This window comes from Drosophila pseudoobscura, chromosome X (genome assembly GCF_009870125.1).
Source record: "Drosophila pseudoobscura strain MV-25-SWS-2005 chromosome X, UCI_Dpse_MV25, whole genome shotgun sequence".
In the NCBI taxonomy this organism is placed as follows: Eukaryota; Metazoa; Arthropoda; class Insecta; order Diptera; family Drosophilidae; genus Drosophila; species Drosophila pseudoobscura.
The window spans coordinates 55,416,670-55,439,611 of NC_046683.1; the positions used below are offsets into that span (position 1 = coordinate 55,416,670).

At 45.1% G+C, this 22,942-nt stretch overlaps 5 protein-coding genes across 8 annotated transcripts; 3 read left to right on the top strand and 2 right to left on the bottom strand.

Annotated features, from left to right (window-relative positions):
- Positions 1-756: 756 nt before the first annotated feature.
- Positions 757-1,487, top strand: LOC4813643 (pupal cuticle protein Edg-78E-like). Its single transcript, XM_001354042.4, has 2 exons — positions 757-867; positions 969-1,487. The coding sequence occupies exons 1-2, from the start codon at positions 856-858 to the stop codon at positions 1,317-1,319; spliced, it is 363 nt and encodes a 120-aa protein (XP_001354078.2). The 5' UTR covers positions 757-855; the 3' UTR covers positions 1,320-1,487.
- A 675-nt stretch (positions 1,488-2,162) lies between these two features.
- LOC4813644 (probable serine hydrolase) lies at positions 2,163-4,098 on the bottom strand. Its single transcript, XM_001354043.4, has 3 exons — positions 3,919-4,098; positions 3,476-3,585; positions 2,163-3,413 (listed from the first exon to the last, which is right to left on the bottom strand). The coding sequence occupies exons 1-3, from the start codon at positions 3,932-3,934 to the stop codon at positions 2,469-2,471; spliced, it is 1,071 nt and encodes a 356-aa protein (XP_001354079.2). The 5' UTR covers positions 3,935-4,098; the 3' UTR covers positions 2,163-2,468.
- Positions 4,099-4,334: 236 nt separating this feature from the next.
- On the top strand, positions 4,335-5,892 carry LOC4813218 (probable serine hydrolase). The gene is made up of 2 exons (XM_001354044.4): positions 4,335-4,693; positions 4,750-5,892. Exons 1-2 carry the CDS (start codon positions 4,595-4,597, stop codon positions 5,641-5,643), a joined length of 993 nt encoding a protein of 330 aa, XP_001354080.2. The 5' UTR covers positions 4,335-4,594; the 3' UTR covers positions 5,644-5,892.
- A 344-nt stretch (positions 5,893-6,236) lies between these two features.
- On the bottom strand, positions 6,237-8,455 carry Pc (chromodomain protein polycomb). 2 transcript variants are annotated; one of them, XM_001354045.4, is made up of 2 exons: positions 8,180-8,455; positions 6,237-7,870 (listed from the first exon to the last, which is right to left on the bottom strand). In XM_001354045.4, the coding sequence occupies exons 1-2, from the start codon at positions 8,294-8,296 to the stop codon at positions 6,866-6,868; spliced, it is 1,122 nt and encodes a 373-aa protein (XP_001354081.1). In that variant the 5' UTR covers positions 8,297-8,455; the 3' UTR covers positions 6,237-6,865. The 2 variants fall into 2 exon arrangements, with proteins under 2 accessions (XP_001354081.1, XP_033238054.1); XM_033382163.1 differs by lacking the exon at positions 8,180-8,455 and adding an exon at positions 8,001-8,082.
- Positions 8,456-8,826: 371 nt separating this feature from the next.
- On the top strand, positions 8,827-22,469 carry Rab26 (RAS oncogene family member Rab26). Of its 3 annotated transcripts, none has more exons than XM_033383769.1 (7): positions 10,389-10,459; positions 15,873-16,591; positions 17,831-17,941; positions 20,226-20,334; positions 20,504-20,614; positions 20,772-20,916; positions 21,051-22,469. In XM_033383769.1, the coding sequence occupies exons 2-7, from the start codon at positions 15,938-15,940 to the stop codon at positions 21,163-21,165; spliced, it is 1,245 nt and encodes a 414-aa protein (XP_033239660.1). In that variant the 5' UTR covers positions 10,389-10,459; positions 15,873-15,937; the 3' UTR covers positions 21,166-22,469. The 3 variants fall into 3 exon arrangements, with proteins under 3 accessions (XP_015043467.1, XP_033239660.1, XP_002135235.2); XM_002135199.3 differs by lacking the exon at positions 10,389-10,459 and adding an exon at positions 10,575-11,864; XM_015187981.2 differs by lacking the exons at positions 15,873-16,591; positions 17,831-17,941 and having other exon boundaries at positions 8,827-10,459.
- The last annotated feature ends 473 nt before the right edge of the window (positions 22,470-22,942 follow it).

Below are 22,942 nucleotides of genomic sequence, written 5' to 3' on the forward strand. Positions count from 1 at the left end.
TCAAATTTTGGTGAATGTTGCCATCTGCTGGATACGTCATGAAATAGATATTTGTAGAGACTTAGATGGGTTGGTTTGAGCTAGCTGGTTCCGCCGAATGGTGTCTGATGTTGGCTGATCTTGCTCCTCGATTGATGGGCATTTTATTAGTCTGGGTGCTAAGTGCGCTTAGGCCTAGACAATTTATTCGAGATGCCTAATTTAATTATTGGACTACAAATTTGTATGCTAATGCGTTGAACTTGTTGAGTTTTTTGGGGGTAGATTTAAGAATTCCTTGATGAAGCCAAACTGGTTCTACGCCTGCGCGCATCCCAAACTAAATGGCCAATGAAATCGAAATGAAATGGATGATAAATGGGTTTGGATACAATTTATTCGCGCACGAGTAGCCCAGGCCCGTCTCTGAAGTCACCCTCGCCTCTACTCTCGGGTGAATGTCGCACAGGCCCATTATCGCAAGAAACCTCAAAACCAACCGAAACTATTAACTATTAAGTGCCGCGATTCAGGTTCAGCCATTACCATCATCAGCTAGATGTGGGACCATCCACTCTGAATGGGTTCAAATGCTACCACATGTTCGTATTTGCTTTTTTGTTGCGTTAAATTTCGTTCAATTCGTTGGGTATTTTGCGCTTCGCTCGAAATATACAAGCATATTAAGCTTGATATTTGGCTTAAAGCAGCACGTCTCCGAGCCAGATTAGAGACGACAGCGACGCCGTCGTGGACGTCGACGCAGACGCCGAAAGGCAACGCTGCGTTGGCGATGAGATGCGATACGATGGTGGCTATAAAAGCCTCCGCCTCTGAAGATCACCCAAACAGTGTGGATTAGACAATTCCGACAAGATGTTCAAGCTTGTGAGTATATCGGATCGTGGCGACCCAAAACAGAGACCAAGACTCCTCCCCAGAGCCACGGAAAGGAATCCATGACTAATCGAACATATACTATATTTCAGACGATCTGCCTGCTCGCTGCCGTGCTCGTGGCATATGTCCACGCAGACCACATCGACAAAGATGCCACCATCCTAAGCGAGAAGAACGATCCGGCCGATGCGGAGGGCAACTATGCCAACTCCTACGATACCAGCAACGGAATCCAAGCCCAGGAGGCTGGCAATGCCAATGGAGCCACTGGCAGCTATTCGTACACCTCCCCCGAAGGCGAGCGCATTGAAGTGACCTATGTGGCCGATGAGAACGGTTTCCAGCCCAGCGGTGCCCATTTACCGACTCCACCACCAATTCCAGAGGCCATTATCCGTGCCCTGGAGTACATCGCCGCCCATCCACCAGCACAGGAATAGACATTTGTTATGTATTGGATACCCGTTTAAAGGCCTAGTCAGTGCTCTTGTGGCTGAAGATGCGTTACATCTAGTTTTAGAAACTTTGTACATAATTAAATGCAAGAAATATCCCCCACAAAACTCCACAGAAATAAACCAACAGCTATGCTGATCATTTAAACCGAATGAAATATGTTTCAATCACGGAATTGGTCCGAAAATTCAATGCAAAAAATAATGCCATCACGCCAAACACCCATATTGAATGTAAACCTTCCTAGCACCACATTATGTATAACATGTGTTACCAATTTTAGCCAAATTAAACGGCTGTCCAAGTTCATTTATCAAAGTGCAAAAACAAGACCCAGGAACTGCTAGTCTCGAGTATCCATATCGAGGCAAGAGGAAAAAGAGGCAAGAGACAAATGTGGAAGCCGCAGGGCCAACGAGTTACTTGGAATATTTTTTTACGTTTCTTCCATTTATCAAAAAAAAAATATATATATGTATGTATTGGAAAAAAGCAATTTCAATGTAAATCCGACGCTTGACCTCCAGAGCAGACCCAAGAAAGAGTCTAGAAAATGATGCAACTGCTGGCTGGGAACGCCACAGATTCGGTGTCGGAGTGAAAAACTGGTTTGCGGGTTATTAACACTTTCGCTGCATGGATTCTACAGTGGCTATAGCGACGGGTAGGGGTAGGCCGACGAAATGTAGGTCATTCGGCGGTGATGCACAGTTCACATGCAAGATGGTAGCCCAACAAAGGTTGCCTAAGCTAAATTGATCCATAATCACCAATAGGCAATACCCGTGCTACATCAAGAGCTATAGACCGCAAATGGTGGACACACATTAAGTCTTGTAACAAAGCATCCAATGGCATAACCAGTTCCACAGTATCCTTCACAACTTCCCCACTAATGGGAGACGAGTGGAAGGAAGCGAACAACCATTCGGCATATGTACATTGTATATTTTTAGCAGAGTGCAGAGCAGAGCAGAGCTGTGCTGAGCCTTCTGCTTCGATCACATAATCAACAATTAAGTATAAAAAAACCTGTGCAATCTGTGCAACGATAAATAAGCCCCATTTGACCCGTTTGGTATTGTGCGTGCGCGTGTGTGTGTGCTATGGGCGTATGGCCTGATACTGATACTCTAGAGCTTGCTCTCCTTCGCCTCCTTGGCCTTTTGGCGCTCCGCTGCCGCAGCTGCCGGTCCAAAACGTTGAATGAAGCTATTGACCGGTTCAATGATGGCCTCTGGACTGTTCATATGCACATGGTGCGAGCCATTGGCCTCGACGTACTCAAAGTTGGGCTTCTTTAGCAGAACAGCGAGCACCTCGTCGTAGTACTTTTTGTCCTCAAAGTACGAGGACTGGGTGGCCTTGATGAACATATACGGGCACTTGATCCTATGGGCCATCTCCACGCACAGCTCCTGGGATCCAATGGCATAGTTATAGAACTTAAGGCGACGATCACGACAGAAGAAGTACTTGTCTGGGTACTTCTCAGACTTCTGGATGTTGCGGGCCATCATGTGCTTGCAGTGCTCCTTGTTTACCGAGTGGAATGTGCCAAGATAGACACGCTCGATAATCTCATCATAGGTGTAGCTGGGCGGCTCATTCTTGCTCCGATTGCGCTCATCCTCTCGCAGAAACTCGTCCAGGCGAGTCTCCATGGTCCGAATGACTGAAGGGTATGGTCGCTGGTGCGGCTTAAGAGCATCAATCCCAATGATCATATCCACCTTGTCCGGAAAGACGGCAGCAAACACGAAACAAATAATGGAGGACATGGAGTGTCCCACCAGCGACACCTTCTCCCACTTATATTGCTTCATGATCAGACGTATCACATAGAGGTTATCCACAGAGTTGTAGTAGCAGCCATCGGGCAGACGTGAAGACAATCCATGTCCGGGCAGATCGATCGACAGAAAGGCCACGTCCGGGGAGAGTAGCGGCATCAGCAGATCAAAGGTTCCCGCATTATCTTGCCACCCGTGCAGGCCCAGAATGGGTTGCACATTCTGAGGGCCGTACCACTTTCCGGATATGTGTCCCCAGGGCACAGTAATGCTGATCTCTGCGAACTGTAAGCGAAAACTTGTATGAAAAATGCCAGCTACACCCCAAAGGGCCAAAGTGCACTTACTGGCCTGGTTGGCGGTTCGCCGGTTAAGTCCCCAGCATGTCGATAGCGTTGGCCCAGATCATTGCCAGTGGTGCCACTTGAGCTGTCTTCTTGGAAGTCCATGTTGTGCACTGAATTCACCGAAACCGAGATGGGAAATGAGGTTTAATTCCAAAGTTTAGCGAGTATCGGCGCTTATCAGCGCGCCATTCGAGATTAGGCGCGATTAGTTAGCCACAAGCAGCAGAAAAGGCAAAAGGGAATCGAAAAAACAAATAAAAGCAGAAAGTGGCACGCTGGCAAAGTAAACAATAAAGGGCAATGCTTGAACATAAATTAATTGCGTGCGTGCATTGGCAGCGGTTTGCATATTAGGTCCAAAACTCAATGCCGGCGTCACGTCAATTGTCTTAAAGGTCAAGGTGGGCCTCCTTGGCAGCTATTGCGAATTAAACAAACCTCACCTTTCCTTGCTTCCATGGTCGTTTTTGAGGACCTGGACTTATGGCTTACTAAATTCGTTCACGTTTTTGCACCGTTTTGACTAAATTTGTGTGAGAAAATGAACTTTTACGAAGGTGGAAAGTACGACAGATAAAAAAATTAAGACTTATCTACAGCTGTTGATGGAGAATCAGAGCCAGACACAACGTTTATGCAGACTGCTAATTCTGATAATCAGTTCGATTGCCAACTGATCTTGACTAGAGCAACTTATATTCGGTCCGACTCACTTTCAATATTTTGACTAAATTCCTACTGCTTTATGTATTCTAAATTAAACCCATTTCGTGCATGAATATAAACATTTTAGATCCGTGTTCTACCTAGCCACTGAATTCACGAGCACTATGCGCATAAACCTAGCAACAGTGCTGTAAAATACATGTGTTCAGTGCTGTTAATCGTTTCACAGTTTCCAGACGGATGACAACTTTAAATTCTTGCTAAATTCTTAATTCTTACGTATTACGACGGCCACAGATCAAAGTTCATCTTCCAAGCACATGTCTCATAGCCATTCCATGAGTGGTGAAATCACAATCAGAACATCACTGTGAAGCGAGCTGGAAGAACGTGCAACTGTCTGTCTGGTCCAACGTTATTCAACGAAAACGAAAGAGCCAAACGTACCTTGAAATGGAGGTCCTCAGGCATCTACGCCTGCTAACAAAGTTAACAAATGTCCGCCACGCAAGCAGTGGAGCGACCAGACCCTTGAAGGTTCTCACAAAACACGTAGGTGTCCAGCTATTTATTTCTTCATTCATCGTTCATATGACTTTCACTTTCAGTTTGACGAAGTTTCGATACCCGTGCCATGGGGTCACATAGCGGGTAAATGGTATGGGCCAAAGCACGTCCGTCCTATTGTGGGAATGCATGGATGGCAGGATAATGCCGGAACATTTGACACCCTCGCCCCGTTGCTCCCCAACCATATCTCCTTTCTAAGCATCGATATGCCTGGCCACGGATTGTCTTCGTGGCTACCGCCAGGAATATCCTACCACTCCATTGACTACGTCCTCGTCACTCGTCGACTTATGGAAGAGTACAACTGGGATAAGATATCCATGATGGCTCACTCAATGAGTTCCATCAATGGCTTTGTGTTCTGCGCTCTATTTCCTGAGAAAGTGGATATGTTTATTGGATTGGACGTACTTAAACCGCCTGTTCGGAGTGCCCGTCACATTGTAGATGGATTGAGCGAGCGACTGGAGGCTACATTGAAACTAGAGCGACGCCTACGCAGCGGCTCCGAGCCGCCTTGCTATGAATGGGATGAGTTGGAGAAGCGTCTCCACGAGGGATCCAACAAATCCGTTACACTGGAATCTTGCAAGTACCTGCTGCAACGAAATTGCAAAGCATCTACCCACGAGCCACACAAGTATTATTTCTCCCGCGACAATCGACTGAAGACCTCGCTTTTCTACACCCTTCACAACGAAGTGCCTCTGGAGATGGCGAGTCGCATCAAATGCCCGCATTTATTCATTAAAGCGTTGCAGGCCCCGTACTACGAACGAAAGGAGTACTACGATGCTACCTTGGCGGAGCTACGGAAGAATCCACTATTCGAATATAACGAACTCGATGGCACACATCACGTTCATCTCAACGAGCCGGAGAAAGTGGCTCCAATCATCAATTCGTTTATCAACAAGTACCGTCCCTTATGAGATCCCATGGACTTGGATATCTAAATATCTGGATGCCTGTACATACTTTGGTAGTAGACCGAGCCCAGCAGAGACTAGAGAAAACCTCTTACGTTTACAGTTTTCCGTTGATATTGATTGAAGGATATTTGAGACGCAAACCAATCTTAGATTGGGATTCCCCATTAATGACCATTTGGTTGCTTCTATTTAATTTATTATGTACAATCGATACCGGCAATAACATTAAAGTTAAAGACTAAATTACAATCTTCAAGTGTAATGGTTTGAATGGTTTTTCTGGAATCAGCGTCGCGAAGGAAACTACGCAAAAAATTGATCACACAAAAGGCATGCAGGAGGGGTTCGCTGATAGAACTATGCGAAATTAACAACAATATGGCAATTTCGCATAACTCTCGCAAAGTATTCATTTGTGCGGGATTGATAAAGCGGAAAAAAAAATAAAAAAAAAATTCTTTGGGATAAGTGTTGCATCTATGGGTTCCATGCATTATTATGGAATTATCTTGTGCACTGCACCGTACAGAACCCATACAGGCAGCACTTGAGGATTGGACGAGTGAAAACATTAAAATAAATATTAAAATAGATTGGTGTTAGCTAATTTCTAAAAATATTTATCAAACTATGTGTAAATATATCTTTTTGGGGTTCCTTTTGTAAAAATCAGTCAGCGCCAGGAAATACATAGAATATAACATAAAAAAAATAAAATAAAATGAAACATTGGGATAGCCAACGGAGCAAACACTGTGGCATACTCGAATATATATGAATATATATGCTTTTTGTATGTATACATTTATATCAAGCGTAATTAACAATTGCTTCGGTGTCGCATGGAGTACGCGTTTTCTTGCATATGAGTGTCATTTCGATCAGATTCAAATTGTTATAGAAAAATATACATATGTGGTAAATAAATATATATATGTATATATATATATATACTCGTTTGACAATCTATGATGAGGATGTAAAATCTGTTGCAATAGCAACTTAAGCAGTCGCAAGAGTGGGGTATGGCCACTGCTCAAATTGCACTCTGCACTGTAAACATTGTAATAAAATAACAAACTAATTTCTACGCTATAAATAAATACAATAAATAAGTTAAGTTTAAAAATAAAATGCTTAGCAACATCTAGTATGGATTTTTGTTTGTGGTTTCCCCTATTTACATTTGCTTGCTCCTCTTCTTCTTATGTTTGGGTGGACCTCAAGCCACTGGCGAAGAGTCACCCTTCATATCGCGCTCCCGAAAAAATCCCCGTTCCGTTTTGCACTCGCGTATGGTGACCGTCTCCAGGTTGACTGTGACATCAGTGATGACCACCCGGTTGGATATGTTGCACTTGGCCGGCAGCCAGAAGCGCGGAGGTAAAGCCCGTGGCGACAATGGAGTCAGGGGCTGCTTTTGGGATAGGCTCAGAGTGTTGCTCAGTTTTGGTATATTGTTGTTATCCGGCTGCGCACCAGATTCCTCCACTTCCTCCTCCTCTGCGCCCGATTCGGCTGGCGTTGATGCCACCTCAGTGCCCAGCGGTGTGCTCTGGTGTTCAGACTTTAGGGACGCAGAAGAATCGGTCGTCGTTTTCTGCGCCTGCTGGTCGTGTGACTGGATTTGTGGCGGATGTTTTGGTGTGGGTCCATCCGGAGAGGTCTTGATGGTTACGCCTATTTTGCCAGATTCCTTGAGCACCTCTGCCTTGCGCTTAGTTCCAATCAGGGGCTGATCCTCCGAGCTCGATGAATTAGTATCTGCCTCGGGCACGAACGAGTTGTGCGTGGAACTGCTGTTCGAGGAGGAACTATGATCCATGCGCTGGCGCTTGGACTCATGATGATGGTGGTGGTGGTGTGTCAGCGGCGATTCGGAGCGTCGACTGCTGCTTCGCTCGGACTTGATGTGATGGTGATGATGGTGGTGATGGTGCTTCTTTTCCTTGTCCTTCTTGTCCGACTCGTGGACAGCACTCGATGTGGTAGCCTGGGGTGTGTCCACATCATCACCGGTGAATGTGTACTCATCCTCCTCAGACTCTGGCTCTGGATCGGGCTCCTTTTCCTTCTTCTTGAGCCCGCGCTTTGATGGCGTCCCAGACGATTTGTTGCTTTGCTCGTAGATGTCGATAAGGCGACGGTCTAGAATGTTCACCTCCGGCTCCCAGGTGTTATAGCGCTGGTTCCAGCCCTTCCATTTCACACGGTACTCAACAGTCCCCTACAAAATGAAAAATGGAGGGATGTTATCCTAATTTCATTTTCAGCTGCAATGTCTTAGACAACTAATTGATTTTCCATCAATGAAGCGCAACAACAACAAAAACACGAGCCACATGCCACACACTTACACAGTTGCACACACTCACGCACAAACACATGCAACGCGCAAATGGTGGTTGCTGCAGCAGATGTCCTCTGCCAAAAATATCCGAAGGACATGTGACCTTGTAATTTGTGTGCTGCGCATATTGCGTCCTGCATCTGGAATTAGTTGCATATATATTGCTATTTTTTTACACGCTCTCACCTTTCTAGTGCGCTTTTGGATAATTTTCTCAGCAGCGTAGACGAGAAAATCGTCCATATCATCCTGGACATTTTCGCGCACCACTTTTCCCTTGGCTCCCTTTCCGCGGCCAGTCATTTTTCCTTAGATTACACTTTGATGTTTGTTTCACGTGAGGTGATTATTGAAATTGTTTGGCTTTTACATGCGTTTGATTCAGTAAAAATGTTTTTTATTTTTTTTTTATTTTCAGCACCGAAGCAGTGTGACCGCGGATATATCTTTAAAATATACCATCCGACCCTTATACATATACCAAAATATACCGACTCATTCAAAAAATATACCGTAAATATACTGACGAATTCAAATTCTATTTTACATATTCCTCGTTTTTTATATTCCGTGGAATATTACTAGCTATGTAGAATATTATATTATATATATTATATTATACATGCCCACATATTTTTATCCAATTAGTGCTTAAAGTTTCTACATAACTCTATAATTTCAAGGACTCATTTTTATTGAACTGTGTACAAAGTAACACGACCGAACAGAATTTGGCGCCATCTATGGAAAAGAACCAGTTCGGTTCAGAACGGTCCATCTTGAAATGTCAAAGTAATAAAGAGAGCGAGCTCACCACGAAAAGGGAGAAAGAGAGAGAGAGAGGAACGAAAGCAAAAGCTCAGGACAGCAATCGAAAGGAACGGAACTGTAACACTGGAGACTGCAGATATTTTTTTACTATTGTGTTGGGGTTTTTGGGGTTCGGGTTCGCGTGGCGGGGGCAAGAGCGCGACATGGACGGCAAACGGCAACGGCAACGACGATGACATTATTTTATTTATGCTGTGATAGTGAAATAACAACACCAACAACAAGAACAACACCAAAGTCACGAATCAAACGCAATATTTTCGCAGAGCAGAGAGAAGGAAAACCAATTAAATGAATTAAATTAAACTAGTAAAACCAAACCAAACCAACAAAAAGCTTTAACCAAAAAAAAAAACACCAAGCAAAACGTTGCAAATAATTATTAATGATAAAACATAAATGAATAGTGAAAACCAAGCACCAATTAGCGCATAACCTACAAATGATAGTCAATATGTTTAGCTAGTTACAATTTATATACAAACATAGTACATAGATACTACTAATTAGTGGCTTTAAACGAAACACCAAACCAAGCAACCAACCGCAAGGAAAAACCAATACTTATGTAGTTCAATTGTATAGAACGAATAACTAACTATAACTAACGAATAACGATTAGGGAATCTAGACACACTACTGATAAGGATAGCGAAAATATAAAGCTTATTTGCGAATAGAAATAGAGAATAATAATAGCAACGCCCCCCCTCCACGGCGCTGAAAGCCCGACAACCAGAAATTCATTCAGAAAACGTGCCACACAAACAGCCGGACGGGACGGTTAGAAAGGCAAATGTCAAAGTCATAAAGAGAGAAAGAACGCGAAAGAAAGAGAGAGAACGGAAAGAGAGAGAGAGAGAGAGAGCGTGAAAGCACAACGGAATTTAAAAAAGCTCAAAGACATCAATCAAATGTTACAACCATAAGGACATCGAGGAAAGCTCAGGATTAAAGCTTGTCCCAAGACACAAGCCCCACTCCAAAATGGCCGCAACAGCAGCAACGGGGATAACGGGAACGGGAACGGCTACAGCAACACACCACGACGATGCCAGCAGCATGAGCGACGACGTCTTCGAAGATGTGGAGACCACACAGGCCCGCATCGAGGAGTTGCGTCGCCGGCCCTTTGGCGATGGCTGTTACAACCCCCCCGCCGCACCCGTCTCAATATCAGCCACAGTGGCAGCTTCCACATCCGCAACAACGACGCAGCAGCAGCAGCATCATCATCATCACCATCATCAGTATCCGCATCATCATCAAAGCCAACAGAGCCTCACGGGCAGCAGCCATCATTATCATGACGACGCCATTATGGCGCCCGTGCAGCGGACGGCCACCGGATATCCGGGCTATCGACCCTCACGAGAAGCTCTTCAGATGTACGCCTACGGCACAGGAGATGATTACGACGATTACGACGATGGCTGGCGTTCATATCGTTACGACGAGGTGGACATGCACCAAGCACAGCCGACGGCCAATTTGCAACCTTTCGACGACACGGTCAATCACAAGACGATACTGCTGGGGGACTCTGGCGTGGGCAAGACATCCTTCCTGGTCAAATACAATACGGGCGAATTTCGGCTGGGCTCCTTCTCGGCGACGGTGGGCATTGCTCTGACGGTGAGTGGAAACCGAGTGGCCACGAGTGCTGCGCTTAGCCTTAAGGCAACTCCTTAGCGCTGCCTGCTGCATGAAGCACCCGCCCCCACCCCCACCCCCACCCATGAAGCATCCCAAAACCTGACCCCAAACCCCCGTCGAAACATGTGATCTGAATCGAACCTGCCCTGCCAGCCCTTATTGACGCACATTCGAATGGGTTCAGCCCGCTTTTGTCTGTTTTTGCTTGCTGTGTGTGTGTAATTGGACAACAGCTGGCCAAAGGCGTTACGGGACGCGTAACCGTTACCCAAGAATCCTCCCAGTCTGCCCACCTCCCCATCCCCACTGAGAGAAATACCATAGCAAATACCATGACCAACACTTGAGTGATACATATTGTAAACGTGCTCTGACCTTTCGCTGAGTGTACGAATACGATGCGAGCATTTCGCGGCTAAATAGGCAACATATTGTCTGGTGTAATCGCCGGGGATTTTCTATTTTCGGCAGGCCCACCCGTACGAGTACACCTACTCGTGCGTAAATCCCTCAAATTGATTTTTTTTTTTTTCTTTTTCCAAAGGCATGTAAATATTTTTATAAACTCCCAGTCAGCCCGTTCCACCACGTTGTTGACACGTTGATTGCCCCTGCTCAAAATGTGGGTGCAGCTGGCACCCACTCACACCCACACACACATAGAACCTGTTGCTGCCTTTCACTTTCACTCGAAACACAGACACGCAGAGCACACACAGCCACACAGCAGCGACAGACAGACAGCGACACGCACGAGCACATTACACGAACAGCTACCACCACAGCAATGGCCGCCAATGAAGTTCAAGTGCAACCGTTTCATTTGCCTTGGCTCTTTCTCGCTGCCCATCCTCCACTCGCTTCCTTTTGAGGCTGCAGGTGCTTATTTTCATTGCAGGGCGCTCCACCCACACCCCCGCCCCACCGCCGCTCGCATCACGTTTCTAGGCCAGGGCTACTGCTGCTGCTGCCAAACCAAACCCGAAGCCAGCCGAAGCAAGCGAAGGTCTCGGTCAAGGTGTGTATTGAAATCAGGTGAAACATTCCCATGGCCATGCTCTCATTCGCTCTGCGTGTGCCCTGCGTCGGAAACAACACATGATGCCTTCCAGAGAGCGCTCTCTGGGCATGCCTCACCTTCGTTTAATACACTTTGGTAGCGGGCTCGAGCTCAGGCTCCCCAGCTTTTTGCTCCTTTTTTTGGCGTCGTCGGGCTCCATTCAGTCTAGCATTGAGCTCTGCTGCGAACGGACGCTTCGATAGGCATCAACGGGCGCGCGATCCCAAGCTCTCTCTCCATTCAGTTTTTTCTGTAGAAACTGTAGCTCCAGCTGCTACGCTTCAGCCAAAAATACATTTTGCTGACTGAGAAACCAACTTTAAAGTAAAGTACAAGTGAAAGCATAAGCCATTTTGGTTGTCGTTTGTGGCGTGCTCTCGACATAACAATTGAAAGGAGGCTGTGGGGGCACAACATTGCACATTTGCATGCCACTGTTGCGCGCCACAAACGAAATTCTGTTATTTTTGACGACTCCCCCGACCCTGTGTGCCTCTGTTGAGAGTGTTGTGTGGTGTGGGCTCTCTATGTAAATGTTCAAGGGTCTGAGCGCGTCTAAAAATAAATGAAAATCATTTGTGATAGACAAACATTTAATGTGATTTTATAGAAACACAAATCGCCCTTTTTTGTTTTTCAATAATTAAAATGCAGTGAAAATAATTGTGGGTTTTGTGGTTGGTGCTTGCGTTGGCATCCAATTTGTTAATCTGTTTGATGTTCGAGAGATCAAAGGGAATCTCCAATGATGTGTGATGGATGACATGACCAAAGTGGAAGTTTATGAAAGTTCCCGTAATTATGCGCGGAATGGAGTGGAGTGGAGTGGGAACAATTCTAATTAAATTTTGTGCACATGCGAGTATGTATTTATGTATGTATGCCTACCATTCCCACCATCAATTATAGCCCCCATACTCAACGCAGCTCATCACAGAAACTAATCAATCTTTGTTCATCCAGTTGATCGGATTTCCGGCTCTCGTTTGTCTGCAATCAATTGAAACTGCATCTACGCAATGGATTATAATCGAGTTTGATTCATAGATTGTCTGCGATGCCGAGTCCGAGTCCCAGTTCGAGTTCGAGTTCTTTCTATTAAATGCGCACGAATTAAGCGAACGGCCATAAAATGCGCATCAATTCAAACAGTCGAAGGTCACAGTTTCGAACTTGCATTCGACTCCTATCCTGCCACCCAACTAGCTGTTTGTCTGGCTGCAATTTGAGGAAACTTTTAATCAGCTTGTGGCTGGTTTTCAAGGCTTCTTCCATGAAATGGGGAGCTAGGGGCTGCGTGGGCTTGCCAATGGTGTGCATCGATTTCGCAATTAAAAGTACTTTCTCCTACTGCTGAAAACTTCAAAGAGGGGTCCCCGTACCCAAACCATTTCCACAGGTGTCCTCACTGCTGTTTCTTGTCGTTGCGAAATTTCCAGAGACTAACTCTGAGGTTGGGATGGTAGGCACTTGAACCGCCCTTTAAGCCGATTACTAGCACAAATCTCTGGGGGAACTTTATCCTCTCTCTCTCTCTCCCAAGCTGCAGTGGGAGTGAATTATGGTCGTGGCTATGTTCGAGGACCGAAGGGACTTGAAAGATCTTGAAAATGTTTTCCGCAAAAACATTTTGCTTTTGTCCTGTCGATTGGCTTTCCGCTGGCATCAACTTGAAATTCCCCTTTTCAGAATCTGTGTGCGTATGTGGGAGGCCTGTCCTGTCCAGCCGTTCCCTCCCTTCACGCTTTTCATTTCCTTAAAGCTGTTCATGCAATCAGGAAACTATTGTCTGGCATTCCTGTCTGCTGCTGCTTGCTCCTTTGCTGCTGGTTAAGCCGCGTGAGTGAACGTGTCCCTGATTGTGTGTGTGTGTGTGTGTGTGTGGGAGGGAGGGGGGGTAGGATATACATTTACTTGGGCATTGTGTCCTGTGTGGGCAGTGGGCCGTGCTCCGTGGGCCGTCCATCGCTTGCTGTCTGTGCAATGAACCGTCCCCCACGGTTTGCCACCAATGTTCTCCTTTCGCTTTGTATAATTACACGACGAATGCCCCAAACAGTTCACAATTTCCACCATTCTCCGCCCTCTCTCTCGCACTTTCTCCATGTCTCCTGCGCACTCAATTTATAAAAGGGAAAAGCGACCAAATTCTGCTTAACTTTTAGCTTTGAACAGAATTTTCGTGTACTCAGAGAAAGGAAATTTCGCTTTTCCTTTTTTCATCTTCTCTTTTTCTTGTCATTTTTTTTGGTCTGTTGTCACCAGCAAGAGAAAGGAAGGGGCGGCGGGGTCGAAGAGCAGCAGAACAGCGACAACCCAATTAAAAACTTTTGTTATCAACATTGCGTTTAAGTTGATTAAAGTAAATTGCTAGATGGTTCGGCTGCCGGAAAGGTTATTTCATGGATCGACACCTACTCAGAGGAAAAAGGGTAAACTTTTCCGAATATCATTTGCCATATTTGCATACAACAAGAAACCGTAGAAGTATGAAGGGAGAACTCGAACGGAACACTGGACAAAGGCACAAATATGTACATGCTCGTTTGTTGTGTAGGCTCCCAATTTATTTGGAATTTGGGATATAATTTAAGGAGCTCGAATGTGAGTTGGTTCCAGGAATCGGAGTTCGCTGGGGCAACTAATTGGTAAATGTATACTTTTTCTGCTTTAATAAATGGTTACATGCCCGGGGTGGGCGTACTCGACAGCTATCCAGTTTCATTGTCATTCCATCTTGGGCACTTCACTTCCACTCCTGGAGGATGAACGACGATGAACGCTTTATGCGCCTTCAGAAAGTAGTTAACGTTTCGCACGTGTTCGGCGCTGCCGTTGACCTGCATTTAAGGACCCCATGGCGAAAAGCCAGTCATCCGCCCAGCCACCCAGTGCCATAAAAAACATTTTAAGGAGCTGCCAAAGAGGAATAAAAGCGAACTCAGGCTCGGCAGAGACAGGCGCCTGAATCCCAGGTAAGGCGACAGGACGCAGACAGCCGTACACAATGGACGAGCAATTTCGCACGGAGCTACCGTCTGTGCATCTGAGGATTTTCAAAAGGGTTTTCAATTGATATATATGGGTATATGTATTGGCATTTGGCAACATTTGTTTGGCAGCAAATTAAATTAAAGTTCGGGACGAAATTTGTTTCGGGTGCCATTTTCGGGAGCTGCTGCTGCTCCCACACCACACCACATCGAAATGTCAAAGTAAATAAAAGTTCTCAGAACTTTTACGTTGCAAAAATGAAATGAATTTTTGTGCGTGCAGGAGAGTGAAGAATAATTTGATTTAAAATTGTTTTGCAGGTAAAATTTCCCTGCCCCAAAAAGTATGCTATGAAAAACAGAACGAAGATAAAATCGCTTTATAGCCGACTCTTCTACGACTTTTGAGACCATTTCTTCGGGTGTTAATGAGCGCCAGCTAATCCCAAGGCTGCAATGTACTCTCACGCTGAAAACCCCACTTGGTCCAGCCTCGCTTTGAGGCTGCCACAAGGCATAATTAGTCGAAAATTTAGTTGGCCACGGCTTCGCTTCGATGCGTTCCGGTCCATTCTGCTCCGTCCTGTTTCGCCTACCATCGTCGTCGGCGGTTTTCGCGCCTGGTTGTTGGGCTGCGGTTTTTCTTGCCAACTGTTGATTTAGCGACGAAACCACAACAGCCACCCGCACCTCTGACCACTGCCGCTCCACCCACACTCGCACTCATGCCCATACACACATACATACATACACACATACATACATACATACACACATACACCCATAGCGGCTTGTTGTCAGCGACAGTTGCGTGGTGCCCTTAAGCATTTCTGGGCTTCGGTCTTCCTTTCATTTTGCGTGCGTCGAAGGTGCCACACAGAGACGGGGCCCCAAAAAAATTACATTCAATTTGCACCTGTTCGTTCATTGTTTTATTAGGGGCAGTGTAAAGAGGTCTGGGGAACGTACAGTGAGAAGTAAATTTGAATTTTAATTTATTTTTTTAAAGGAATTATTTCTGCGAGGAGGATAATGAAAGTTTGCTCTTTGCTCGTTGCTTGTTTATGGTTTTTAATGAGTTTTAATGACTTTGTTGGATCTTCCAAAAGATACAAATATTGTATATACTATATTGTATATAGTACTATGTAAAATATAGAGGATTGTGTGTGCTGTGTGTGAGTGTGCTTGTGCATTTGCGACCTAAACAAACTTAAAAAGGTCTTTGGGGATTCCCTCCTGGGGGTTGGTCTCGTTCCCTCTCTCAGTAATGAAGATGTATCCGCATCTCTGAAAGTTGAACCCAGATTATTGATTTCTGTGCGTGTGTTAAATATAGAATCAAGCCACTCAATCGACGAGGAAGGACTTCCGCTGCTCAGCTCCCTAGAAAAGGTTTCAAAGATGCGTCGTCAGCAGACCCGTTACCGCAGCGATTCCATTGCCAGCCCCAGCCCCTTGGGCGGAAGGAAGGCCTCGATTTCGGCAGCCAGTGCTACAGCCTCGCCCACACGCCGCGAGTCACTGGTAAAGCCTACCTGGCAGCACATCACCCCGGGCCAGCTGCCTCCCAAGACGCTGGACAAGATCAACGGCATTAACTCGGACGACTCCGACGACGATGGCTATCCGAAGCGGCGGCCCAGCGTGATTGTCCACCAGCGACAGCAGTCGATCTCCCAGCAGCCGCTGCTGCCCGAATTCATGACCACATCGTCCCTGTTCCAGGCCCAGCAGATGCCTCATCTCCCTAGTGCCAATGGTTTCATGGCTCGTCTGGGCAGCAGCGTTCGATTGACCTCGTCCGAACAGCAGCCGCTCCTGGACACTGGCGGCGGTGGAGGCGGAGTGAATGCTGGCGGCAGTGGTGGTGGTGGTGGTGGTGGTGCTGCTGCTGCTGCTGCAGGCAGAGCCCCCTTTGTGGCTCCACCAGCACCAGGTCCTGGCAACGAGGGAGCCAGTGCCACCCTCTGCAAGAACGCCGGACGGGCACTCATACGCATGATTTCATCCGGCAACGGACCGGATGAGGACGAGGACTTTGACATCATGGGCAAGGTGAATAAGCGGAAGGGAGGCCCAAATTGGGAATTAGCCAAACGCCATTTATCCATCCAAATAAAATCCGAGTGAAAAGCGAAATGGAGTTCTGCAGGTGCAGAATCCTTTTCCAGAATAAAATCCTCTCTCTCGATTCAATGCGACAAATGCCAATTTGCATGCACAAAAAGCGCCGACAACAAAGGCAGTTTAAGGAGCCCAGCCACAATTTGATTTATGTATTATACCTTTTTATTTGACGGCAGCCAGCCTTTGCTGCCTGTCTGATTTGGGCTCTTTTACGAGCTGCTGGCTTTTATATTCGTCCTGGCCCTGATCGGCTTTGGCCTGATTTACAATGTGATTTACATAAGCAGCCAGCAAAATAAAGTCATAAAACTCAATAAAGTGCCAAGTGACAAAGGAAATTAAACGCAGAAAATGAAAAGTTGTTAAAGCAAACAGCCAGCCTCCGAGACGAGCGAGACTGAGGCGCTGAGTCGCTGTGTCGCCGAGTCGCTGAGAGAAAGTTTCTTCTGCAGCTGCTGTTGATTAGAGTAATTCTGGAAAATTATGACAGAACTCCTGCCGGCGACTTCCTGTCACACAGCTGCCAAGAAATGTCTGGGGAGTAAAATATATATATATATATATATATGTATATTGTGTATACAATATAATGAGAAAGAGCTGCATACAAATTTCCATTTATTTGCGAGGAATGCTCGTTAGAGGGCAGGAGTGTACATATGTATGTAGATTGCCAAGGGCAACTTGAAGCCTCATTTAAATTGAGCTAAATGAGAGCTAGAAATGGCATTGAAAGCAGTAATTCCAGAATATTTCTCTAAGTATATTCCCACGAAAATAGTTTCTGAGAAAACTGTGTTTTTGTTTGTGGCAGAGAAATTTGCCCTGAACCGCAGCTCGTGGCAAATATTATTTTTCCCAGGCAAATCAGCAATTGCAGTGTTTAGATAACTAAGCTAACATCCAGTTTCCCCGAAACGTTTTTCCAAAAGTGAAAGTCAACAACGAGAGGATTTTTGGATGTGCTGTGCTGCCCTGCCATGCCCTGCCTCATTTCGTATACCCATACCCAGCTCATCTCATCTAATATTTAGCATAAGTAAAGAAAATGAGACCACAGAAAGAGGCACTCATCTCCATGTATAGTACATAATCATTTAAATACTCTACCTCTTACACATATCATATCATGCTGTTTTTGGCTGTTGTCGGATGCGGATTACATAGGTCATTATGCTGGGCGACTCGGGAGTGGGCAAGACATCGCTTTTGATACGATTCCGCGATGGTCGCTATGTGCCCAGCTATTTCCTGAGCACCGTTGGCATTGATTTTAGGGTAAGAGCGCTTTATTCCCAAAAGTCTTTGGTTTTCTTGTTGTTCTTGGTTTTCTGTTGTTCTTGTTCTCGTTGTTGTAATTGTTGTTCATTCTAAGTGTTGTCTCTCCTTCTGTCCTACTGTTACTCTGTGTTAAACATCCATCCATCCATCCATCTATCCATCCATCTATCCTCCTACTCTAACGTCTTTCTTCTGCTTCTGCTCTTTCTCCCACTGTGTGTGTGTCTCCTGTCAACAGTTGTCAAGGCTTTCAATGCGATTTTCACCTGCTTACCTCTCACTCACTCTGTGTAACTTTCCGCCCCCCCCCCCCGCTTCTCTCTCTCCCTCTCTCTCTCTCTCTCTCTCTCTCTCTCTCTGTCTCTGTCTCTCTGCGTGACCTCCTCTATGAGTTGCGGTTTTCCTGATTTCGTAGTACTGCCTGCGGTTGTCCTCTTTACGTTTAGTTCTTGTTCAAACCTTATCTTTCAGTACCACAGAATCCCCATCCCAATCCCAGGTCCAGCACCAGGAATCCCTGTAACCCTCTGTTTGTTGTCTCGTTTCTGTGTGTGTGTGTGTGTGTGCGCTGCAGGTCGGGCGTCTTTCTGATAAAGATCCTTGGGGGACTATTTATTAAAAAGCATGTGAACTTGAAAAGGACTTGTTGATGTTTTTCCTCTCCTTCGTCCAAATGAATTTGTGTGCCCGTGTAGCCGTAGCAGTTCTCTAAATGTATCTTTGTATCTGTGCGCAGCTCTGTAAATGTATCTTTAGCTGTGTGCTCGTTTAAGTTGTTGTAATTTTATTATACTTATTATTGTGTCGTTTTTGTGTCGTTTTTGTGCGGTCCAACATTTAGAGGCTTAGAGGTTTTCCTGCCCCGAGGCTTGCTCTCTCTTTCTCTCTCTCTCTCCCTCACTCTGTCTCTCTCTGTTTCATGGCTCATAAATTTATTAAAATACAAGCGGAAATTGCCTTTAACATGTCTCTCTATCTCTATTTTTTCACTTTCTCTAGCTATCCCTGTCTCTGTCTCTTACTTACAATCCTGTAAAATTTTACAAATGCCTGGCAAATGGGAGCTAGGGCTGGGCCTGGCGTTTCCTTGACTTTAAATTGTTTCCATGTTTTCTCTATATTAAATGTATGTCGATCCCAGGCATTGTCTAACTTTCCAAAGAAGGATGGGGCATGGGCAACCCCCATTTGAGGAGGCATTGGGGAATGACCTGAACCCCAAATCAGATTCGCTGGGGAGTTGTTCATGTTGATTTTTCAGCTTGGCTGACTCTTGGCCAACTTGTAGGGTGGCTCCGAGTACAAGTAATGGCTACATATGTATAAAGTAAATGAATATTTTATATGAGTATGGCTATGAATATATGGATAGTATGTTTAATTAACGTAGAAATAAGCAAAGAACTTTTCAATGTTGTTTAATGTGTGTGTGTTTTTCACTTCATTAGTAATCCAATTGTATCTCACACTTTACCCAAATATTTCCTCATCAATACATACATATGTACATGAGTATGTATGTTTGTATTTAAGTGTCTGTCTGTATTCCTCCCATCAACAAATTTCAGCTGAATTGTGGCAGTGCATTGACATTTTGTTTACCCGGCTAGAATAATTTATGTTTTTGGTTTATCTTTTAGTCTGAAAACGAAAACGAAAATGAAATTGAAATCAAATCAAATCAAGGCAATATGCTGCCCTCACAGACAACACATTCAGCAAAGAACATCCTCCATTTATATTTATGCTCGTACCTTTTTGGTGTACTACCACTATGTTCATCTGTGTATCTGTGTATCTTTTATGCTATTGACTGACTGTCTGAGTAGCTTATAGGTACGGGGAGTGGCTGTGGCTGTGGCAGTGGCAATGGCCCTGCCAATGGCCGAATGTTTGCCACTCATTACGGGAGTGTGGATCCACATCAGTGCTTTCATCAACTGGAAATTGCTGAGTCTGCCCCTTACTTATGAATATTTATACCAATACGATGCCCCGTCTCCACTTATTTGTCTGCATGTGTGTGCTTTCGGGTCTTCATAAACGGACACGCTGCGTATGCGTAGTGCATTAAGCATACGCAGCGTGTTCCAGCCTCTCTCGCTCTTCCTCTCTCTCTCTCTCTCTCTGTATCTCTGTTTGATATTCTGGGCACGGTTGTTGTGCATGAACATTTCGTGAATTAATTACATTTTACATAACAATTGGATTCTCATGGTCGAAGTTCGTGTGCATTTAAAACAATAATTAATTGCATTTACAATCGTGTTGCACAATCCAGAACAAAGTGGTCGTCGTCGATGGCACACGTGTAAAGCTACAAATCTGGGACACGGCTGGGCAGGAGCGTTTCCGCAGCGTTACACACGCCTACTACCGAGATGCCCATGGTGAGTGCCTCTTCTCTTCTCCTCTCCAGTCTTTCTAATTATCCTTTCCCTTTGATCCTAATTAAATTATTTTTCCAATCTGCATGCGAACCGGCAATCCACACCAACACTAAACCAAAAACCAACACCGACATGGACATGGACATGGACACCGAAACCGACACCGAAGCTTTGCTGCTGCTGTACGATGTTACCAACAAGACCACCTACGACAACATTCGGGCCTGGCTGGGGGAGATACGGGAGTACGCCCAGGAGGACGTGGTCATCGTTTTAATAGGTGAGCGTGTAGCGTGGGAGGAGATGGGGATGCTGCAGATGCAGCTGTAGCTGCAGCTGAAAGCTTTTGCCCAGCGGAAACGCTAATCCACTTATAAATTTTGAGCCAAATTCACTTTTGTTTTTGCCAACGCTTTTGCCTTTTCTAACTCATTCAGGCAACAAGGCCGATTGCAGTGGCAGTGAGCGACAGGTGAAGAGGGAGGATGGCGAGCGCCTGGGCAGGGAGCACAATGTCCCTTTCATGGAGACATCAGCCAAGACGGGACTCAATGTGGAGCTGGCCTTTACAGCGGTTGCTAGGTAAGTCTTTCACCTGGTCAAAAGAGAGCTCTTCTGGGAAACTCCCATTTATTACACTGATTTCTACACACCCACCACCTACCACCCACCACATCTCTATCTCTCTGTCTTTCTTTCTCTGTTGTCGCCTGCAGGCAGCTTAAGAGTCGCGGCTACGAGCACGGCGATGATGGAAAATTCAATGTGCATGATTTTGTGCGTGACAATACAAAGGCGCGCTCCGTCTGTGCCCAGTGCAGGAACATGTAATTTTCCCCGGCCACATCCTCCCGATCCCGTGCACAAAAGAATGGCAGGACGAGCAGGAAAGCATAAAAACAGGAGGGGCGGGGGAAAAAACAATAAGCTAGCATACAGATCAAAGGGAAATGGGGAAAGGTCGATGGGGAGGCGGCAGGAGCTGGGCGCAAAAGTCGAACTTCTGCATTTAATAAACACGCAAAATACGCACACAACAACAGATACAAATACAGATACATACAGAAAAACACGACCCACAGATACACCTACAGACAGGATAACATGTTGGCACCAATTTTTTAAGACCCTAGCGGGAAGGTAGCGGATAGTAGGGGAGCGGGCAAGTACATGGTATGTGCGGTATGGTTAGCATTTTGTATGTAAATTGGAATTTTTTTGGAACCGGGGCGGGACGGGCAGAGATACGTACTCGTATCATACTTTAAGGATGGCCAGTGCATAAATTATTGAACAATATATACATATATATATACTATATACAGATATGATATATCCATATACAACTGCATAAATGTACTTTATTAAAAACGAGGAACCCTAATGGAGCAAGGGATGATCTCCAGTCCTCAACTAAGAGAAACCAATCGCCAATCCGGATTAGGAATGGGAATCAAGACACGAAATCGTAATCGTAATCGTAATCGTAATCGCAGCAAAATCATGCAACATTGAGATTTGTCCAGCACGTCCATGGGAGACCGCCAAATGGAGGGACCGAACGGAACCCAGCGTGAATCAGCATCAGCTCCATAAAGATATATTACCCTCGAGAGGAGCAGCCGGAGAGATGATCGCTGGATGGATGGATGGAACCAAATCCTATTCAAGAAATACAATCACTCAATTTACCTATACTACTATAAAGAAACAAAACAAAAGATTATACCTATTACCAAATGTTTTTGGTTCTCTAATGTTAAAATCTTAATTGTTATGGCCTATCGTTAAGTTTTTAGATCCACACCAAACCAAAGAATGCCTGAAGGCATTTTAAATTATTTACACAGACACTAATGAATACCCCTTGCAATTAAGTTAGTTGAAGCTCTCTATTTAAGTCCACATGCCACACCTATAGCAAGCCGTAGAGCAGCAGCAGGAGAAGGAGAAGGAGCAGAAAGAGGAGGGTTACAAATAATCAAAGTTATAACTATAGTCTCCTACAACAGACCGCAGCGGCATCCGACGCATGCATACTATATCATAGCAGCAAAACAGCGTTATATCCAAGCAGACGGAATGTCTATACCATAAACAACAAATACATATTTACATTGAATGTGGTTAAAAAACAAAAAACTAAAAAGTGGAGTGTTTTTATTTCAAATTCAAATTGGGCCGCAGACTCAAATGCTGTTCAAAATACTCTCAGTGTGCTGTTAAACGCTGCTAAGTGCTGCTATATTGGTATAATTAAGAACAAAGGATACCGAAACTTTCATATGCAGGTTTTTCGAATTTTTGCCTGAGATGTGAGATCATCGTGCTTTCGTGCATAATTTATTTATTGCATTTAAGTCCTTGTCGCGCATTCACTTTCAAACGATTTCTTTTTGGCGCTCAAGTTTGGTCGGACTTGATCTCTTTTTTTTGGGATTTGTGATGGGATATCCTCCTGTCGTGGAGGGATTTTTTCTCGCCGCAATGTCCCTTTTCAGCTCAACAATGTCCCTTCATTCAATACTCACTTTTGTTCAACTTTTTTGTTTAAACCGTATTTTAGTCAAAATACAATAAATGGGAGTACTAAAACATAGTTTATCAT